General features: G+C 47.0%; 1 protein-coding gene across 1 annotated transcript in view; it reads right to left on the bottom strand.

Moving 5' to 3' along the window:
* STOM (stomatin) overlaps positions 1 to 15912 on the bottom strand; it is a 31927-nt gene that overhangs the window by 3379 nt on the left and 12636 nt on the right. The window contains exons 2-6 of the mRNA XM_047830889.1: positions 15038 to 15141; positions 13180 to 13252; positions 12042 to 12124; positions 7307 to 7510; positions 6177 to 6311 (exon numbers count right to left, since the gene is read on the bottom strand). Of these exons, the coding sequence (XP_047686845.1) occupies positions 6177 to 6311; positions 7307 to 7510; positions 12042 to 12124; positions 13180 to 13252; positions 15038 to 15141 (599 nt within the window). The remainder of the gene's footprint in view (positions 1 to 6176; positions 6312 to 7306; positions 7511 to 12041; positions 12125 to 13179; positions 13253 to 15037; positions 15142 to 15912) is intronic.

Here is a 15912-nt window from a genome sequence, read left to right as displayed (position 1 = left end):
TCCCCTGAACGTGCTCACTCTCTCTCTCTCTCTCTCAAAATAAATAAACTTAAAAAAAAAACTCACTTCAATACTAAATGTGTTGAGGTAGGAGTAATAAAGTAATTCATGACAAAATATATTGTATTAGGAAAAGACTCCATGAGGAGGCAGAGTGGAAATACAAGTTCAAGGAGAAAAGAAAAGGGACAATGAAGCATGCCTATTGAAAGAGCTTATTTACGTATTTTAAGCAGATGATGGAATCATTATGTTGTTTGAATTTCACTGGATACATTGAAATGAGTGATGTGAAGTTTTAATTAATTAATTAATTTTTTAAAAGTTTATTTATTTTTTTAGTAATCTCTGTACCCAACCTGGGGCTCAAACTCATGACCCCAAGATCAGGAGTTGCGTGTTCCTCCAACCGAGCCAGCCAGGTGCCTCAGTCAGTTAAGCATCTAACTCTCGATTTCGGCTCAGGTCACGATCTCACAATTCGTGAGTTTGAGCCCCACGTTGGGCTCCTTGCTGACAGCGCAGAGCCTGCTAGGGATTCTCTCTCTCTCTCTCTCTCTCTCTCTCTCTCTCTCTCCACCTCTCTGCTCCTCCCCTGCTCACTCTCTCTCAAAAATAAATATTTAAAATAAAATAAAATAAAATGTCAATATTTAAAACATGTCAGATTATACGCTTAGCCAAGTATATAAATTCAAATGAAAATGTTCACATGTCTACCTAAAATGTGTGATGGGACATCTAGTTTGTCTAAATTCCTCTTGAGGTTACATGGGCATAAAAGTGTGAACATCACTGGGGTCGGGGGAGGGGGGGAAAGGCAGGGGCTTTGGAGTGGGACAGGCTTGTACTCAAATTCCAAACCTAACCCTCACCAGCTGAGTGTCCTCAGAGAGGTTATTTAACATTCTGAGCTCTGGTTTCTTACTCTTAAAACGGGATAGTACCTGCCTTTTAGGGCCATTGTGAGGAAGACAGAAAGGTACATTAAGTGTGAAATGTATAAACGGAGGCTATCATGTAGGAAAGGCATGTGGGAAGTCAAGACCTGGTTTTTGAATCCAACTATGCCTTAATGTATAAAGGATTCAGAAGCCAATCAAGGCGGTGAGTTACTCTTACTCCATAATCCTAGAAGAGGGCGTGAAGATACCATGCTCACTAAGCTTAACGGCGCAGTTCCAACTGGGTTGTTTTCACAGGGATCTCAAAATATTCATGGTTCAGAATACTCCCATGAATATCCGAGTTGAACACGATAGTCTCGCGACCAGTGGGGTTTCATTCACTTCTAGAGTAAATGCCGGGAGCCGCCTAGGGGTCAAGCCCTGTGCAGTAGCTAGGGAAGAGAGTGGACCCCCTTGCCTCCTTTGGCTCCCGGTCAAGCAGGGGAGATAGACATGGGAACGGATCACTTCATCCCAGTGTGAGAAATGTAGACAGACAGGTACAAGGCACAGGGCCAGCACTCAGCAAAGCAGGCTTTGCAGAACACGAGCTGATGAGATTATGGAAGTTGAATAGGACAGGATGAAAGCTTTGTCGTTTGGCCACAGATGAAGAAGACTTCAGGCAGCACACACGTCAAGGTACCAAGGTTTTAAAAAGCTGGTATATTCCAGAAAAATCTAAGTGGCCAAATGCAGTGTGAGGCAGAGGAGAGGCTGGGGTGTTTCGTCTGCAGTCTGGAGGCAGAGGGAAGCTGCTGAACAGTTTTGAGCAAGGAACCTCATCAGATCCAGTTGGAGAAAACACACGGACAGACGTCAGAGGATGGATGAGAAGAGCTGCTAACAGGACGGCCTCAGAGTGACTGGTGCGACTGGCTGGTAATGGGGATGTGGGGCTGGAGGGGGAAACGGGCCGGGGGTGGTGCTTTTCAGGAGAGTCAGCAGTTTGGAGGCTGGCTGGGTACGGGGAGGAAGAGGAACAGAGGCTGAGCCATGGGTTTCTAGGTTTCGGTTGCCTGGGGGGTGCCATTAGGTGAGACGGGTGATACAGGATATGGTGTCACCGAGAGGAGGCACTCAGTTTAGAGGTTAAAAACCTTAGTTTGTCAAGATACCCAGAACGTCCTACCTAGGTCTGTGAGAGGGGGCACTCCAGGTGCCCTCAAAAAGATGCACGTAACCGTGTGCTCCAAGGCAAACCCTGTATATACGGAATGCAAAACAAGCTCCTGCCCAAGAACGGCAGGCTCTGGCTTTTTCCGCGTCATCTCAGAGGTCCAATTAGGCACTTTGTTTTCGGTCTGGCGATGGACCGGCTGCAAAGATATCTAATCTCCCACTACTGTCAATATACGAGCTCTTGGCCGAGAAGCCAGACCCACCAGACTAGGCACACGGGCTGTTAACAGGAAAGCTGGTCTGAGGACGCTGCCCAAGATGTGAAGGCAGTAACCACCGGTTCGGTCTGAACACAGGCCACGTAGATGCCATGAATCGGCCCTCAGAAGGCAAAGCAAGATGCCTGTGGCGGTGTGGGGCTTCTGCCAATGCCCAGCACCCCCATGTTGATCCCCACTTCCATGTTTACAGACCGTCCCTTGACAACCAGCCATTTTCAGGTCTGTGAGGTTGGTACTGTTGTCTCCTTCTGTAGCCCAGGCGGGCTGGCCTGCCAAGGGCAGAGAAAGGGGATCTGCATCCCTATACTCCACCTTCTCAATGAATAGAGGATGAGACCCAGGAATGTGCGCCCGAAAGCACGTGGCAGGCGTTTTTCTGAGAGTTATGAGCGAGGAAATCAGGATGGACGCAAGTGTAAAAGGTATCACATTTCAAGCCGTTAAGAGCTGGTCTAAAACATTGAAAAAGAGGTTCAACTAACATACGGTCAAGCTTGTGGGAGAATCTTTTGTGCCCGGCTCCTTTCTCTCAAACCATGTTTGCCAGCACTTTCATGTTCATTCTCTTCGGGGCATGGTGTTCCTTCGTGTGAACAAAGCATACTTTATGCATTCAACCACAAGGGACATGTGGGCAGTTTCCAGGTTGAGGTAATATGAAGTGCTGCTGTGAACATTCTAGTACACGCCTTGTGTGTTTTGGTAAACACACAAGTGCGTTTCTGTTGGATACACACTGCCAGACAGTTTTCCAAAATGGTGGTACCAAATCTGTGGTCTCACTGACAAAACAGGCATATGAGTTCTTCCCTCATCCACACTTGGCTCTTTTCTTTTTAGCCATCCCGGTAGATGTCTAGTGTGGCATCTGCTTGTGATTTGAATTTGCATTTCCCTGATGGCTATGTAACGGAAATTCCTTCAGAGAGGGATTTCTCTCTGAAGGCTCTTAATCTATAGGCTCTCTTACCCTTTTCTTTCACAATTTATTTGTTGAAGAAATGGACTCCCTACTTTCCATGAGAACCTGACTGTACCATTTTGAATATATAAGCCTTATGGTTGTTGCAGGGTTACTGTGTTTTACAGAAAGGATAGACTCCTTGTGATTCGATGTGTTCACCCTAATCTTAAAGACAGATACTGCCCCGGTCCACGAGACTGTTCCAAACGATCCCTACAGTCTCATCCAGGTGGAGCACAGTCATTCAGAATTCTAACCGGCTTCCTTCATCTCTTCCCATTGTTAAAAGGACTTCTCTTTCCTAACTGGTGAAAGCACTTGCCCAAGGGGCTTAGTCCATCGTGGAAAGCCCAGAGGAGCCAGAGGGGAATTCTGATTTCCACTGCCACTAATCGACCGTGTGACCTTGAGGAAAATCACATGAATTTTCTGGGCTCAATCTTTTCATCTGAATAGTGGGATGGCAAATAAGTTTCATTTTTAGGGCCAAGGCCAAGCAGTTGAGGACTGTTACCTGAAGGGCAACAGAAGGGTTCTGAGGTCAAGCCTAAGCTCAGCGGAAAACAGTGCTGTGCTTGCTTCCCGGCAGGGGAATAGGAGGGTGCAGGGGCAGCCTCTGGACCAGGTTATCTGTCAGCTTCAGAAGATAATCTCTAAGGACCCTTCAGGCCCTGACATTCTAAGTAGTCTCTTCAGTATGGCTTGGAATGGGGCTGTTGGTTAATGACGTAATCTAGATAAAAGCGATTCCTGTTTTTCAAAATACCAGCTCGATTATAGTAGGGCGTATTTAATGTTACCAGAAATACCACTGAGTCTTCTCAATGTGATGGCAGTACTGGAGGTTCCACAGAATTACCAGGTTGCCCTCATGAGCATCAATTATCACATTAGGAAAAGCTAACAATTCTGGTTAGTAGAAAATTCTGGGTATAGTGTCAAAGGAGCTGCTGTTCTATTTGATGCTGGCTAAGAAATTATAGTCCCCAATGTGTGGCTTAAAGGGCATCCTACTAGAAGGGCAGGGCTCTGTGCTTAGTCAATTATCACCAGCTACTACTATTTTCTTTCTTTAAAAAAAAATTTTTTTTAATGTTTATTTTTGAGGCGGGGGGAGGGGCAGAGAGAGAGGGAGCCACAGAATCCAAAGCAGACTCCAGGCTCTGAGCTGTCAGCATGGGGCCCCACGTGGGGCTCAAACTCATGAACTATAAGATCGTGACCTGAGCTGAAGTTGGACGGTTAACCGACTGAGCCACCCAGGTGCCCTTATTACTATTTCCTAACAACAACAATGGATTGGTCTGCCCCTTGTGTCCTGGGAGATCTGTCAAGTCCACAGCAACCCCTCCGATGAAGACTGGCCCTCTTCCTTCACCCATTCACAGGCAAAGGGCTGTGGAACTTAATATCTGAGTTTGCCCTTTTTTAAAAAAAGTGTTCTTAATGTTTATTTATTTTTGAGAGAGAGAGAGAGCGCCAGGAGGGCAGAGAGAGAAAGAGACAGAGTCCGAAGTAGTAGGCTCTGAGCCATCAGCACAGAGCCTGACGTGGGGCTCGAACCCACAAACCGTGAGATCGTGACCTGAGCTGAAGTCAGACGCTTAACCGACTGAGCCACCCAGGCGCCCCCTGAATTTGCCCTTTTGACCAAACTTTGGCCAAAGAGAATCTCTCTGCTATGAATCTGGAATCAAGGCGGGTCTGTCCCCTTTAGTGTTCAGCTGAGGGAGGTGTGTGAACTTGAGAGTTGACTCTGCCCTCCAGCTGTCAGCAGTGAGATGAGGCCCAGGAGATGGAATGATTAGCTCCCTTTGGTCTTGACCACACCGCAGTCCCTGGCTCCATTTCTGATGGGACTTGACTCTACTTCCCATCCTTGGGTTTGGCGAGATATCCCCGTGTCCTTATGAATTAGCTCCAGAGACCCTCTTTCCTAGGTTAGATTAATAGATATTTCCTCAACACCTCTCCTATGGGGCATGCACCCATGTGGGCTCAAAAAGCAGGCAGGGATGGTGACGACAAGAAGGAGGGGGAAAAGCAGACATGAGAGGAGTGAAAAAAAGAAGAGGACAGAGAGGAAGAGGGAACAGTAAGAAGGAAGAAGGTCCTGAGAAAAGAGAGAATGAAAGAGAAGACAAAAATAGGCAAGGATTAGCTCAGGCCATGATCTCACGGTTCGTGAGTTCAAGCCCTGCGTTGGGTTCCACACTGCTTGGGATTCTCTCTCTCTCCCCCTATCCCGCATGCACTGTCACTCTCTCTCTCAAAATAAATAAACTTCAAAAACGAAGACAGGGAAGGAACAAATGGTAGGCACATGGACCGGACTGTCCACTTGCTCTAAGCCAGAACTGTTCCTTTGTCCTTAGTGGGGGACTCGGAGCATGAAGTATGAGACATGGCAGGGCGGGGGGGCGGGACATGCAGTCACAGAAGAATGACATGGCTCTGTACACACTGACGGGCTCACAGGATGATGTTAAGTGAAAGGATCAAGGAACAGAACGATACGTGGGTGTGACCATGCTTACGCAAAATAAGCCGGCAATCTAACACCCTAGTCAAATAAAACCCCGGTGTATATACTAAGCTGTCATGATTGGTGGCCCCTTGGGGGGGCTTGTGGCTTGAAGTGATAGGGAGGCTTTCAACTTGGCTAAACCCGTTAAGATTATTTCCATTTTTATAACAACCATGATTTCCTTAAAAAGAAAACTCGACAGGCAAAGCAAACTGAAAAAAAGAGAAAGAAAGAAAAGAGAAAAACAAAGGAAAAGAAAAAAAGAGAAAAGAAAAGAAAAGAAAAGAAAAGGAAAGAAAAGGAAAAAAAAGGAAAGAAAAGGAAAGGGAGGTTACCTTGGCTCGGGCCTCCCGAGATGCCTCCGCCTCTGCAGCCATCGCCCTCTGGAGCTGCACAGGCAGCTTCACGTCCTTAATTTCCACGCGCTCCACCTTTATTCCCCAGTCGTCCGTGGCGTCATCCAGGGTACACTGTCAGGAAGAGAGAAGGCAAGCCAGGAATGCTCAGCCCAGCCCAGAGGCCTACGGTAGAGCACTGGGGTCTAGAGCAGACAGGGCGCTGGGGGAGAGCCGGGAGAGAGCTTACTTCTCCTGCGCTGGATGGAAGGCTGAGCTAGGGGGCTGGGTCCCAGGGAGCTGATCCTGATTCTATTCCTAAGAAGCTCATGCAGAGGTTGGCAAACTTTTCCTACAAGGGCCAGACGGTGATCGTTTACTTTCAGTGTCTGTTGCAACTGTGAACTGTGCCGATGTAGGTCAAAAACAGCTGTGGGTAATACCTAAGCCAATGGGAGTGGCTGTATCCCAGTAAAACTTTACCGATAGAAACAGGTGGCCAGCTGGCTCCTGATCTAATATGACTCCACGTAAGCCACATTACTTCCTCCTGCTTCAACTCGGTCCCTTTACCATGGGTGGAATGAAATCCTACTTCCTGTCTCATATGGTGGCTGTGGACATCAGGGAAGGTCACAGATTCTACACACCATGACACTGATACGAGTAACAAGATCTCAGGTTAGAGTGCTTTATCTTTGTTGAGCAAGTCAGGTTTAATTTGTAATCTATGACCCAAGTAAGACTGGAAAGCATAGGAGTTCCAAGGGAAGTCATGGGACCCACACGAGAATTTAACAATACCTGCACTGTCTTGCGGAACGGCCTCTGGATCATTATGCTCAAGAAAAAGGTTAATGACTAATTCTCGGGAAACAAAACAAAACTACACTGAAGGGAATTAAAAAAAAAACCAAAAACGATGCATGCATCTGAGCTATTAACCCACGAGCTTTCTGTGTGAAAAATATTCCCTTCCACCAAATCAGGTTTGAGGAAACCTTTCTACGAAGGGAAGAAGGCAGGCCAGTGACCCCCCAATGGAATGAGTAAAAAGCTGTCAAACAACCAATGACCCTTTGCCTCATCTTTTGATTTCTGGTGGGTATCAGCCCCGGCACACGCCTCACCTGCATGTTGTGTGCAATTTCTTCCCTGTCGGACAGGATCTGAGAGAGGTTCTTGGTGCCCAGAACGTTCCTCAGAGTCGTTTGCGCCAAAAGACGGGTTGCGGAGTCGGCGTTGGTGATATTTGCCACGGCCAGAGTTGCGTTCTGAACGCGGTAATAGACCACGCCATCCACACTAATGGTCACGGAATCCTTAGTGAGGATCTGTAACGGAAAGGGAGCGATTGCACACCGGCCGACCAACTCCTTCTTTAAGATGACTGCAAGGAATGTTGTTCTATGGAACATCTTGAACACTGGCCGATTTTCTTTAGTAAGCCCTATCGACTCAATGTCTGTGTTCCCTCATAATTCAGACGCGGAGGCCTCGGCCCCAACATGATGGCATTAGGAGGCGGGGCCTTTGGGACGCCCATCAGGTCACGAGGGTCGAACCCTCACGGCCATCTAGGATCTAGGAAGTGGACACTCCTCAGCCCCCGAGTCCAGCCTCCAGGACTGTGAGTAAGAAATCCTGCTGTTCCTGAGCCACCAATCTGTGGGGTTTGGCTGGAGCAGCCCGGATGGACTAAGACAACAGAGAGTCAGGAAGTGGAGTGTGTATTTAGAATTTTAATAAAATACATTCACTTATTCCTTAATTCCATTAATTCATTCAGTTAGTCAACAAATACTGAGATACCGCTCAGCAGCAGGCACTGTTCCTTCAAAGCGGATGGGGAATGAAGGGAGACTTTATGGGACAAAGGAAGGACACTTGTAGGTGGCCGGGGTGGTGTGTGAGTGTGTCTTCAAGGAAGAAATAACATTTTTTTTTAATTTTTAAATTAGAAAATTTTTTTTATTTTATAAAATTGTTTTAATGTTTATTTATTTTTGAGAGAGAGACAGAATGTGAGCAGGCGAGGGGCAGAGAGAGAGGGAGACGCAGAATCTGAAGCGAGCTCCGGGGTCCGAGCTGTCGGCACAGAGCACGACGTGGGGCTCGAACTCACGAACCGTGAGATCATGACCTGAGCCGCAGTTGGATGCTTAACTGACTGAGCCACCCAGGCACCCTTTACATTTTTTATTTCAGAGAGATAGAGAGAGAGAGAGAGAGTATGAGCAGGGGAGAGGGGCGGAGGGCAGGGGGAGGGAGGGGGGGAGGGAGAGAGAGAGAGAGAAAGAGAGAGAGAGAGAGAGAGAGAGAGAGAGAATCCCAAGCAGGCCCCACACTCAGTGCCGATGCAGGGCTCGATCTCACGACCCTGGAATTGAGCCAAAATCATGAGACGGACGCTCAACTGACTGAGCCACCCAGGCAACCTGAAATAACAATTTTCTGAGGGTGGCATGAAAGCATCCAAGGCAGAGACAATAATGCGTGAAATGGCACAGAGCCATGGCACAGCCTAGGTTTGCTGAGCTATATATATATAAGCAGCACAGCATTGCTAGAACAAAAGTGAATGGGGGACGTTGTTATAGGGGGAGACCAGGGTACAGACCCACTTTGTAGCACGCTCCATGGAGATGCTTACAGCACAGAATTTGCCAATGCTCCTTCCTACCACCTTCAGGGCAGCGCCTTAGTTTGGTGTAGGCGTCCTCTGACTGCTGGCCCTTTGGCCTCACTCCGTCCCACGCCCTCCTGCACACCCTACACAGGACAAGGTGTGCGTCCCACATGCACCACGTTGCATGTCCCAGGGCCTTCGTGCAGGTGTCCCCTCTGCTTGGAGGTCCTCTCCCCTCTCTCTCCCGCATGCCATGAGACTGGCACATTGTTACTCATCACTCAAGACACAGCTCAAGTGTCTTCTCCTCTGTGAACCTTGCCAGACGGGGCAGACTTAAACACTTTCCCCTTTGCGCTTTGCAAAGCGCTTTGCAAATACTGCCCCTTTGCAGCGGCCAGTATTGCTGACCTACATCACCGCTTCTCTGCTGGACTAGGCGTTTCTTAAGAGTAGTCTGTCTTTGTATCGCAAGCACGGGCAGAGGGATGGATCCACGGCAGGGGGTGAATAAATGCAAGATGACCTGAAACGTGATCCTGGGCATTTAGTGATTGGTGCCGGGGCTCTACCCTGCTTCGCTTTGTGACCCTAGTGAGGCTCTTAAACTGCTCGACCTAGAGATTCCTCATTTGTGAGATGGGGCTAATTACACTGCCCAATTCTGTGCAAGTTTCTTTGAAGATCTGGTAAGATGTTTGTGAATGAAGCTCTTTGGAAAGTGTAAAGGGGGGAGTCTGCGTACCTCTGTCTGTTAAGCTCCCGATTCGATTTTGGCTCAGGTCATGATCTCAAGGTTCAGGAGTCCGGGCCCCGCCTCGGTCTCTGGGCTGACAGCTCTGGAGCCTGCTTGGAATTCTTTCTTTCTTTCTCTCTCTCTCTCTCTCTCTCTCTCTCTCTCTCTCTCTCCCCCCCCACCCCTCTCTCTCTCTCTGCCTCTCCCCTGCTCTCTCTATCAAAAATAAATACATAAACTTACAAAAAAAAAAGGGTAAGAGCTATGTAAATGGCAAGTGATAACAACTAATGGTATTATATAGCTGTTTAGTCCCTGCTAGGCAGGAAAGCGGTAATCCTTTTGCTGATAATCTAAAAATACTTCTAATAGTATATTACCATCTTGCATGAAAATTAATCAGTTCCCATGATGTGATGGGAAAATGTGTATCATTTCTAAACCATTTCTTGCCCTCGTGACTCTGCCACAGCCAGAGCTTTCTAAAGCTGCCGCCCCTCTTCCTACTGTTTATTGTAGGCAGAGTATTTATCTTCCTTCACATGAAGTTCACAGGGGATCGGAAAAAGGACTGCTCGCCAAGTTCCAATCTGCTCTGCATTCAGCAGCTCACAGGAGACAAGACAGCAGCTGGAAGGCAGAAGCTTACAGCAAGCCGGCCAGCTGCCCGTGATGTTTACAGAGGAAAATGCCAGGACTCCCAGCTACCCTGAAAGGGGCTCCTTCTGAGAGCCGATCTTCCCTGAGACATGGGAATCCGTGCAGAGAATACAGCACAGCTCCCAGCCTTGTTCTGGTGGGTAAAAGCGATTCCTGGTGTTCCTACGTACGTGTGGATTACAAAGTCTGACCTCACCCACTACTTGGATCAGTACCAGCAAGGAGGTTCCTGGGCTGGTTTCTGGATTTGGGAAAAAGAGAAAGCAACGTGGCCGGGCTCCACCGCCCTGCTGAGTAGCTGGCCTTTGGCCAGGAGACACTTGACATATTCTTCTATCCCTCCCTTCATCCTACTTTCAGGCTTTCTGTCTGCAAAGGTTAGGATGCCTCCCTGGACATGTGGACCAGGCTGGCTATCACTAGGTCACGGGCCAGGATGGAGCTAATGTGGATTGCATTTAGCATGCAGCGGTGGGAGAAGCATGAGGCGAGGACCCCAAAAAGCTAGATATTGGTCTGGCTCTGCCACCGTGGCCTGGAGGGATCCCTTTGCCCCACGGCAGCTACAAGCTTTCCAGGGATTCTGCTGTGAGTTTCAACTGTGATATTACTTGCAAAACAGTTTGAAACAGCATGAAGTAGTTACTATTCTAAAACATTATAGGCTTTATCTAAAATGCCGAATGAACAGTTCCTAATTTTTGGGCTTCTAACCAATTAATCTAGAGTATAATCAAGAACCTTAAGAAGAAAAAGGTTAGAGAGGGAGAGAGCCAAAGCATAAGAGACTCTTAAAAACTGAGAACAAACTGAGAGTAGATGGGGGGTGGGAGGGAGGGGGGGTGGGTGATGGGTATTGAGGAGGGCACCTGTTGGGATAAGCACTGGGTGATGTATGGAAACCAATTTGACAATAAATTTCATTAAAAAAAAAAAAACACCTTGGGGCGCCTGGGTGGCGCAGTCGGTTAAGCGTCCGACTTCAGCCAGGTCACGATCTCGCGGTCCGTGAGTTCGAGCCCCGCGTCGGGCTCTGGGCTGATGGCTCAGAGCCTGGAGCCTGTTTCCGATTCTGTGTCTCCCTCTCTCTCTGCCCCTCCCCCGTTCATGCTCTGTCTCTTTCTGTCCCAAAAATAAATAAACGTTGAAAAAAAAATTAAAAAAAAAAACCAAAAAAACCTTAAGAAGAATATTGTACCAAGCTGGATTTTCTTTTTTTTTTTTTTTAATGTCTTATTTTTGAGAGACAGAGTGTATGCGAGTAGGGGAGGGGAAGAGAGAGAGAGGGAGACACAGAATCCGAAGCAGGCTCCAGGCTCTGAGCTGTCAGCACAGAGCCCGACGCGGGGCTCGAACCCGTGACCTGTGAGATCATGACCTGAGCCGAAGTCTGTTGCTTACCCGACTAAGCCACTCAGGTGCCCCCTAAGCTGGATTTTCTATCAGAAACCAGCAGCAGAGAAATGTGGTAGTAAAAGTGATGACAAGTATGAAAAGCTAACATTACACTTGAGTTAACATTGTGTTACACTTCGGAGTAAGAAGCAGTTACATAGCACTTACTAACTTATCAGCCCCTGTTCTAAGCACTCTACACATAACATCTCACGTAGTCCCCACGAGAACGTTATAAAGTAGGTCCTACTGTTACAACCTCTATTTCACAGCTGAGGAAACTAAGGCACAGAGAAGTTGAGGAACTTGCTCAAAGTCACACAGCTGGAAAACGGTGATGGCCGACAGGCTCTCCACCTGTGCTCTCACCGCTCCCCTCTGCCTCTCTCATTGCTAAGTAGTTTCACATGTGACATCTGTTACTCATGGCAAAAGACAACCTTACCTCCTGAGGGGGGATGTCAAATGAAATCGTTCTCATGTCCACTTTGATGAAGCTGTCCGTGCACGGCAGAATAAAAAATAAACCTGCAACAAAGAAACACGGAATGTTACGGAGAGACGCCAGCGCCGAATCCGTTCACCGTCAGAGAATCCACTTAGGCAACTGGAAGAAGCCAGTTCGTCTCAGTGCCTGAGCCAGACGCCAGGAATGCTATCCTCTTGCTTACTTCCCCCACCAAACTGTTGCCACTGAGGCCCGTGATTTCATTTCCTTACTCCGCTGTCACTGGCCGTCTTGTTTTCACTTAGACCAATGCAATCCTTCCCAAGTCTTTCTGTATCTTTCGGTTTCTCTCCTATGGCCCGTTTTCTCAGCCACAAGCACGAGTCTTTCCTGAACTGCAAAGCCCTGAACCCGTCACACGAGGTCCAGCCCAACCTGCCCAGGCCCCTCTGCAGCTCTTCTCCCGTCCTCAGGCTCTATGCTCTTGCTGGGCTGTTCCCTGCAGTTCCCTGGGTCTGCCGTGCCCCCTTCTATATCGCGCTCGGCGCCTGTTGCCGTTTCTGCGGGGAACACCTCCCCTCCGGCTAACACCTCTCCAGGCCTCAAGACTCAGCCGAGATGTCACCTTCAGCCCAGATGGTCTCCTCCTCCTAATTCGGGTCAGTTACTTGCCTCTGGGTTTCCACAGCTATCTGCAATTACTTGATCCTAATACTTATCACACGAGGTTGTAGCTGTTTTCCTTTTTGGTGTCCACTAGACAGCAAGATCCTTGAGGGCACAAACTATATTTTAGTCTCCCTTGAATTCCCAGAGCCTGGAATGCAGTAGGGGCTTAAGTGAAGTTTGCCAAAAGCGATGACTGAAAGCCTTTAGCGTAATAGGAATTCTCATGCTCAGACTTCCATGGCTGCCGCTATTCTTGGCCTAAAATAATGTTATCAGCTTGGATGGGAAGGGGAGGGGAGCTAAGGGAAGGAAAGGGTGATTGTGGCAAGACTGGCTCGTGCCACTGGTATTATTACACATGCACTCTTTTCTAAGCCAACAGAGAAAGGGCCCTTGGAAGGGAATTCACATCAACAGGAGGAAGAATTCCAGTCTCCAGACAACCACCCAGAACCCTTATACTGACCAGGTCCTTTGGCTCCTCCTTGTAAAATGCGACCCAATCTAAAGATGATGGCTCTTTCATATTCTTTTATGATCTAGGTTAAAAACACAAATAATAATAATTTAACATGAGGAGTGCAAATATTTATATCCACTATTTATTTATACACAGCTTCTTTTTTTTTAAGTTTGTTTATTTTGAGAGAGAACGAGCACAAGTAGGAGAGGGGTAGAGACAGGGAGAGAGAAAATCCTAAGCAGGCTCTGCACCATCAACTTGGAGCCTGATGGGGGGCTTGAATTCACAACTGTGAGATCATGACCTGAGCTAAAACCAGCAGTTGGATGCTTATCTGACAGATCTACCTAGGTGCCCCAACATAAACAGCTTCTCAAATATGTATTTCTGCCCTAAACAGATTAGATGCCTCTATTTTGTTTTTTTTTTCTCTAAAATCCAGATAGCATCAGGGTGCCTGGGTGGCTCAGTTGGAAGGGCATGGGACCCTTAATCTTGAGGTCATGAGTTTGAGCCCCACGTCGGGTGTAGAGATTACTTAAATACATAAAACTTAAATAAATAAATACATAAATACATAAATAAATAAATGGAGTTCCTGGGGGGCTCAGTTGGTTAAACATCTGACTCTTGATTTTGGCTCAGGTCATGATCTCACGGTGCATGGGTTTGAGCCCCATGTTGGGCTCTGTGCTGGGATACTCTCTCTCTCAAAAATAAATACACATTAAAAAAAACAATTAAAAATAAATAAATAAAATCCAAACAGTATCTATAAATCACATGTCCAATATTTTATTACCCCCACCAAGCATGATATGTATTTACTATTTTTTTAAGTTATTATAAAAGCAATACATATTCACGGTATAAAATTTGGGAAGTATAGAATAGTATACAGGAGCAAATCCATAACTTCACTCCTCAGCTGTTAACATCATCATTCAGTGACTCATGCATTGTGAATACAGAAAAAAAAAAAAGAAAGAAAAAAACTAAATTTCCCATAGTTTGTCTCCTGATATCTTAAATCATAACAATAAACTTACCTGAAAATTATAGAGCATATTTTATCTCTTTAGGAATATGTAAATGATAGTCATTTGTCACAGTATTAATAACTTAATGGAAAAAATAACCAGCATTTAGGGGGCATTTACCATGTGCCAGGCATTGGGATACACATGTTTAGATACATTATTTTAATCCTCACATTGGCCCTAGGAAGTGGGTGTTGTTACTTCCTCCCATTTCACAGGAAGGAAACATGGCAAAGGTCACACGGTGAACAATGGAGCCAGCAACCAAACCTCGGCCTCCTGAATTTGGACAGGAGCATCCCACATCCCGAACTTCGATGGTGAGCCTTACTTTTGTTTTGGCGGTGGGAGAGCTTGAACATACCCACGTGTTTTGCGGGGGGGTTTTTTGAGAGCGAGAGAGTGAGATGGAAAGGGGCAGAGAGAGAGGAGGACAGAGAACCTGAAGAGGGCTCTGTGCTGACAGGAGGACAGCAGCAAAGACCGATGTGGGGCTCGAAGTCCCGGACCTTGAGATCACGACCTGAGCTGAAGTTGGACGCTCAACCGACAGAGCCACCCAGGCGCCCCAATGGTGATCCTTACTATAGGTATTTCTTACCTATAAGAAAGACCGCCTGAAAAGAAGTTCTAAAGTTCCATCACAATAGACTAGAGTGAATCTTCTAAAGGAGTCATGAAGGAAAAAGAACTACAGGCCAGCAGGTGTCTGTCTCTTTTACACACACACACACACACACACACACACACACACACACACAAAGGGGGTTTATGTAGTTAGGGCTTGACCCCTTTCCAGACGCAAGTGAAATATTCTTTACCTTTATGCACATCCATACCGATATTGGGAAGGTTATAACTGTGAACAAGAACGAGACAGCCACCAAAATCCAGCCACAAGGTCCAAGGCCCGTATTAGGGCTATCTGTGAAAACAAAAAATATACAACTCTTATCATGGTGATTAGCACACTCCGACCATCTTCAGCCTCTGTTCACTGAACACACTTATGCTTGGAGTTTGGAGCTGGTTTACGTGGATTTTCCCATGCAATCCTTACAACAACGCTGAAGTGCAGGGTGCTACTTTTTCTTTTTTTTTAAGTTTATTTATTTTGAGAGAGAGAGAGAATCAGAGCACATGAGTGGGGGAGGGGCAGAGAGAGAGGGAGAGAGAAAATCCCAAGTAGGCTCCGTGCTGCCAGTGCAGAGCCTGATGTGGGGCTCGAACTCAAGAACCACATGATCTTGACCTGAGCCCAGATCAAGAGTTAGATGCTTACCTGATTACCTGACTGAGTCACCCACATGCCCCGGTGCCACTTTTTCTAATCTCCTTAACACGACAAAGGCTGTCTATGTTATTTTCTATCCTGCAGATATTTATTAGGCACCTAATATTTATTAGGGTTCGTGCTTTGCACTGAAGGGGTAAAAGGGAGTAAGACCCAATCCCGGCTATCAGGCAAGTTCAGCGGGCAGGACAGACAAACAGATCGTTACAACACGGGGTGGTGAGTGCAGACATAGAGCACTCTGTTCGGAACATTTTGAAAACACGGAATAGGGGTAACTCACACCGGTGGGACAGAGTGGGGCTCGGATGGGTAGACAGTTTTCCTCCCGCTTTTCTAATTGTTTCCTTTCCTGTAACACGAAATAGCTTTTCGTCTTGTTATAAAGGTAATACACGCCCT

Source organism: Prionailurus viverrinus, chromosome D4 (genome assembly GCF_022837055.1).
Source record: "Prionailurus viverrinus isolate Anna chromosome D4, UM_Priviv_1.0, whole genome shotgun sequence".
In the NCBI taxonomy this organism is placed as follows: Eukaryota; Metazoa; Chordata; class Mammalia; order Carnivora; family Felidae; genus Prionailurus; species Prionailurus viverrinus.
The sequence above is the reverse complement of the archived record's forward strand: the minus strand, read 5'-3'. Positions and strand labels throughout refer to the sequence as shown.